The 6,000-nt window shown below is 61.1% G+C and overlaps 1 protein-coding gene across 1 annotated transcript in view; it reads left to right on the top strand.

Moving 5' to 3' along the window:
• LOC125119092 (voltage-dependent L-type calcium channel subunit alpha-1S-like) overlaps window positions 1-4,109 on the top strand; it is a 28,374-nt gene extending 24,265 nt beyond the window's left edge. The window contains exons 23-27 of the mRNA XM_047765941.1: window positions 487-737; window positions 2,265-2,350; window positions 3,058-3,149; window positions 3,336-3,476; window positions 3,578-4,109. Of these exons, the coding sequence (XP_047621897.1) occupies window positions 487-737; window positions 2,265-2,350; window positions 3,058-3,149; window positions 3,336-3,476; window positions 3,578-3,841 (834 nt within the window). The 3' untranslated portion in view covers window positions 3,842-4,109. The remainder of the gene's footprint in view (window positions 1-486; window positions 738-2,264; window positions 2,351-3,057; window positions 3,150-3,335; window positions 3,477-3,577) is intronic.
• The last annotated feature ends 1,891 nt before the right edge of the window (window positions 4,110-6,000 follow it).

The following is a 6,000-nucleotide window of genomic DNA, read 5'->3' on the forward strand; positions in this document are numbered from 1 at the left end:
TGACCCACCTGCTTGAGGGAGGGGGGTCCCATAGCGTGCCCTTCCCACCTTCCTGTGCCAGCCTGCCCCCTCCCCACCCCAAACCCCAAGTGACATCCATCCATCAGATGCCCCGCCTGCCTCCCATCACACTGCCCTCAACCCTTAGCTCTGTCTCTGTTCCTTGTGACACCTTAGACCTGGAGTTCCTTCACGACCCCCTAGTTAAACCTCCTTGGGTTATTGGTGAGGAAATTGTGCCCTCAGTAAGTTACCCTCAGAGCTGAGACTAAAGCCAGCCCTCCAGACCATTTGGGGTTCTGTCACCCTGCATGTCCCATCCGGATGGCTGGTCTCCCCTACGGTCCCTTTGGTGTCCCCTGTCCACCCCATGAGACTCCCACAGCCTGGTCCATTCTCCTCTGACCTGTTGCCAGTGCATCATCCAGGGTGGCAGGCCCTGCACCCTGGCCCTGCTCTCAGCCCCTCCCTCTGCTCCTCCCCCAGCGGACTGGAGGCCTGTTTGGCCAGGTGGACAACTTCCTGGACAGAACCAACTCTCTGCCCCCCCATATGGCCAACCAGAGGCCCCTCCAGTTTACTGAAATCGAGATGGAGGAGCTGGAGTCCCCCGTCTTCTTGGAGGACTTCCCTCAGCATCCAAGCACCAACCCCCTTGCTCGCGCCAACACCAACAACGCCAACGCCAACGTTGCCAGTGGCAACATCAGCCATAGCAACAGCCAGGCATTTACCAGGTAGTGGTGGCATCTGTCAGCCTGGGCTGTAGGGGCAGGCATGGTTAGTAGGTTCTGGGCCTCTGGGGGGCACCGCAAAATGTGGAGGGTGTGCTTTGCTTGCCTTTGTGCCCTTTCGGACCCAGCCTGAGCCTTGAGTCTGGCCTGGAAGGCAGAGATGGCTGTGGCCAGCAGGGGGCAGCCTCGGGACAGCACTGGCTGCAGCACCTGGCAGTTCTGTCCTCTTAGCAGGTGTGGGAAGGAACACACTGGGTTAGGAGAGGAAGGGTACTTTGTGCAAACACCTGAACAGTTAAGGCACAAATGTTGGATCTGGGTTCCAGGCAGCCCCAGTCTCGCCAACCCCAGGCTATAGACTGAATATGGACCATGATGACACAAGTGTCGGGAGAAACAGGATCAGCCAAGGGTCTCAGCGACTGTAGCCTCTGGGGTGGGCTCCAAGCTGAGCTTCTGTTCTGGACAGGAGGCCTGAGGACTAGGGGTCCCTCTGGCCTGGTGAGGCTGGGTCCCCCCCGACCCCATCAGGAACAGGTGGGACACAGTAGGGGCCAGGGGAGTCAGTACTTCCCAGGTGGGGCTGCTACACCCCCTTCCAGCCAAAGACCCCTGGAATTCAGCCCACAAGCCTTGAAGGGTACCTGCACCGTGGGGTCACACAGACCCGGGCTCTGCCCTTAACGTCTTCTTGAGGGATGTGTCACATGATCCGACGACAGCCAAGTGACCTCAGAGTTGGTCCTGCAAAGGCAGAGGGCATCCATCACCATGGGCCCAGGACGCAACCACTTAGGAACATTGAGGGGGCTTCCAGAACCATGGACTCGGGGTGGGACACCCCACGGCCAGACCTTAGAGCTCCAGGTGACCCCACACACAGCCAGGTTAAGACGCAGTGTCCTGGAGTTCCCTTTGTAGTCTCCTATGTAGAACCGGATGTAGTCTCAGTGAGGATGTGGGTTCCATCCCTAGCCTCGCTCAGTGGGTTAAGGATCTGGAGTTGTTATGGCTGTGGTGTAGGTTCCAATTCGACCCCTAGCCTGGAAACTTACATATGCCCTAAAAAACAGGAAAAAAAAAAAAAGAGTTCCCATCATGGCTCAGCGGTTAACAAATCTGACTAGCATCCATGAGGACGCAGGTTCAATCCCTGGCCTTACTCATTGGGTTAAGGATCCAGCATTGTCGTGAGCTGGGGTGTAGGTCGCAGATGTGGCTCAGATCCTGCATTGCAGTGGCTGTGGTGTAGGCCAGAGCTGCAGCTCTGATTTGACCCCTAGCCTGGGAACCTCCATATGCTGCGAGTGTGGCCCTAAAAAGACAAAAAAAAAAAAAGTGTCTTCAAGAGTGTGAGGCGCATCTGGGCAGGTTTGGGAGGGGCAGAGGGAAGACTGGCCAGATGGGTGGGTATCGAGCAGAGGATGCAGGTCTAAGAGAGGAGGCTGGAGGGGGGGAAGGGTGTTGGGGCCACAGAGGTAGGGTGGCAGGGGGCCAGCAGCCCCATTCAGTGCCCTGCTTCTTTTCTAGCGTCTGCTATGAAGAAGAGTTCCCAGGAGAGACAGAGACACCTGCTGCCAGAGGAGGAGCTTTCAGCCAGCCCCGGGGAGCCCTGGGTCAGTGTCTCCTGTGCTCCCAAGGGGCTGGCCCCGTCCCAGAGAGACCAGGGAGCCCTGCTCCTGTGTACAGCTGGGGAGCCTGTTCAGCAGAGCTGGGAGCCTGTGGTCATGGGAACCAGCGCCTCACCCAGGCGAGGATGGGGGTGCCAACTGAGCAAGGTCCTCACCCGGGGCTGGGGGTGTCACCTAGAGACTGAGCGAGGTCCCTAACCAGGCAGAGGGGGGTGCCACCTAGGGACTGAGGCTGTAGCGAAGGGACGTGCACTGCAAAAGAGCCCTCCCCGCACAGCCAAAGGACCACCCTGGGCACACTGGCACCCGGCTCTGCCCTTCGGCAGACAACCTGGCAGTCTCCCAGTAGGTCCCAGACTGCTGTGTGTGACAATGGGAGCCCTGGGGGTGCCTGTCCTGCTTCCCAGCACACACACACATACATGCATGCGCAGACACACACACACACAGGCACAGACACACACACACACACACACACACACATAGGCACACACAGAACAGCTTGGCCAATGCCGGTCAGACTCTGGCCTTGATCCCCCCCAAACCCTCAAGAATAGACCCTGGATTGGCTGGGTTTCTAGGACCCCAGGGGTCTCAGGGTGGGGCTGGCTGGCCCAGGAAAGCTCTGTGGACCCAGGGCTGGCCGGGGCCAGGAGTCAGCAGCCGTCTTGCCCTCCCCCGCCTGCCCACAGGACCCCGCAGCACCTCCCATGTGGACAGGCCACAGGGACAGCTGGCCCAGAGACCCACGCCCGGAGCCCAGGCACCTCCCGCCCCCCGTCAGGTAACTGGGCAGAGGCGGGAGTCAGGTCCACGCAGAGGCCTGGAGGGGCTGGTTCAGTGTCTGCAGCAGATGGCACAGGACTGGGACCTCTGCTCCCTGGGGTCCTGGCTGGGGCTCCTTCTGAGGAGGTGGGGCTCCTGAACCCCGCATCCCTGAGGGAACTTTGCTTCTGTGCATTTGGAACAGCACACAGGGGCCAAGACTCCGGTGCCCAAGGCAAGGAGCCACATGCCAGGCTCCCTGCCTGAGGAAGTGCCCCCCAGAAGTAGGACCGATGACGGAACCCCCCAGAACCCCGCTCCAGCCATGGCCCTGCTGATCCGAGAGGTGACAGGGGAGGGCTGGAACCGGGCTGCACCCCAGGGTGGCCTGGGGCGGCGGAGGTTGGGGATGGGCTCCCCACGACCCCACCCACCTCCTCCCCACAGGCTCTGGTTAGAGGGGGCCTGGACACCTTGGCAGCCGATGCTAATTTCGTCACGGCCACGGGCCAGGCCCTGGCGGAGGCCTGCCGAATGGAGCCGGAGGAAGTGGAGGTGGCAGCAACAGAGCTTCTGAGGGGCCGGGACCAGGGATGCCAGGCCTCGGAGGGCGTGGCCCATGCCCACGGGCCCGCGGTGCCCTGGTCCTCCCTGGACAGCCTGGACCAGCTCCAGGGCTCGCGGGAGACACTCATTCCCCGCAGGCTGTGAAGCCTGTGGTCCACATGGGCTCAGAATCCGTGAGACCAGGTGGGGGGCTGGGGTGGGGAGGGGGAGCCCAGCACAGAAGCCCCCCAACCCCACCAGCTAAGGGGACAGGCCGGGGGTTGGGGGGGTCAGGAACCACCTCAAGTCAGGAGGGAGCCTGACAGCCCCTCCCCCACCAGCCAGAGGCCTGATTGGGTGGAGCTTCTGGTGCCACTGGAAGGGGCCCGGGCAGTGCCAACAGGATATTAAAGTCTCCAGGCCTGTGACAGGACACCTGCCTCTGTTTGTCTCCTTTGTGGGGGGGGGGGGTCCTTCTATACTCTCTCTCCCCTCCCGACTCCTGCAGAGGGGCTTCTGGATTGTCCTGCAGGAGGCGGAGAGGGCCCATTGCAGAGAGCGAGGTTTCTCCTGAATGCCCACGGCTGGCTCCACCGACCAGTCCTGCAGCCTCGACTGGACTCCACTCCCAGCCTTGGAGAGCAAGGCACCAATGTCCACCTCCCCTCCCCACACCAGGGAGCAATGAGTGACAGGGGCTGCTGGCCATGGAGTCCCCCTGCGTGCCACCCACGCCGGGCTCAGGATGCCCTATTGGCAAAGCACCTTCGCACACAGTCCACTCCATTCTCCCTCCAGCCCGCGATGGGGGTTTAGATATCACATTAAAGAGGCAGCATCAGCATCAGCACAGAGAGGTGGTGAGACGGGCCGTGTCACTTCGCCCAAGAGGGGCAGAGTCAGTCCTCCCCTCCGCAGCGCCCCCAGGTGGGCTCCTGGCCACCCCAGACTTGGACTCGCATCCCCGCAGTGCCCTGCAGAGATCAGGCCCATCAGAGCAGCCACATCTGCTGTCTCCGTCCCCAAACCTCAACACCAGCCACCTGCCGCACTCCACCCTCAGCGAGACCAGGTCCCCTCCTGCACAGCTGAGGTCCCTGCTTCAGCGTCTGTCTCCAAACTGAGGACAGCCCGCCTTGCATCTCGCCCCCTTCCCTTGACCCAGGGGGGCCGTTTCTCCTCTTCCAGCCCCTGTCCTGACCCCTCCTCACCCGCCTTCCTCCATCGGCTCTCCACAGGGTGTTTTTTTGTTTGTTGTCTCTTGTCTTTTTTTAGGGTCGTACCAGTGGCACATGGAGGTTCCCAGGCTTGGGGTCTAATCAGAGCTGTAGCTGCCAGCCTACACCACAGCCACAGCAACGCCAGCTCCAAGCTGCATCTGCAACCTACATCACAGTTCATGGCAATGCCGGATCCTTAACCCACTGAGCGAGGCCAGGGATCGAACCCACGTCCTCATGGATGCTAGTCGGGTTCGTTAACCACCGAGCCACAATGGGAACTCCCCAATAGGGTGTTTTCACCAAACAGCATGACCCGGAAGCCTGCTGTCCACCCACCCACCCACCCAGTCTACCTGCCATCTGCCTGTCATCTATGTGCCATCTATCTTCCTGCCATCGTCTGTCTAGTTTGTCCCTGAGGACTGAGCCTCTCGCCAGGGCCATCTCCCTTCCCCATCCCACGTCTCGTCTGCCTCCTGCCCCATCCCTTTGCTGAAACGGTGGCACCCAGGCTCCGAGGCCCCACAATCCTCAGCTCGCTGGGTTTCTAGGCAATGTGAGGTACCATTTGCTTCTCCCTGCAGGGCCTACGTGCCATGCCTGGGATCGCCAGGGTCCCTCCCCTTCCCCATGCTCTCCCCATCCCATAACCTCCCCGGCCCTTCCCCCCCAGGATTCTGTACGCCCCCCTTCCTGCTGGGTGAGCCCCTGGATGCTCCCATCAGCCTCCCACCTTAGTCTGAGGATCCCCAGCCCATCTCTTCCAAACCCTGGATCTGTGCAAGTTCCGCTGCTCCTGGGCAGCTCCACAAATGTCCCGCTTGTGCCCTGAGTCGACCTCACTGTCATCATTGTCCCCAAACCCTGCCACCCCTCGTGCTGCTGACCCCAGGGACCCCTCCCTGTTCAAACCGAGAGTCAGTGTTGCTCGGACTCCTACCCTCCCCCACTGTGCCCCACGGATCCCCTCCCAAGTATTCCTCAGACCTGTCCCCTTCCTGGTGACTTCCCTGACAGCCCTCCTCCCTGCCCTGTCTGTTGTGACAGCCTCTGAATGAGCTCCCAGCCTCTCTCTTCCTCTCGTCCTGAGCCTCATCCTTA

The sequence above is a fragment of the Phacochoerus africanus genome, unplaced genomic scaffold, assembly GCF_016906955.1.
Source record: "Phacochoerus africanus isolate WHEZ1 unplaced genomic scaffold, ROS_Pafr_v1 Scaffold_119, whole genome shotgun sequence".
Taxonomy (NCBI): Eukaryota; Metazoa; Chordata; class Mammalia; order Artiodactyla; family Suidae; genus Phacochoerus; species Phacochoerus africanus.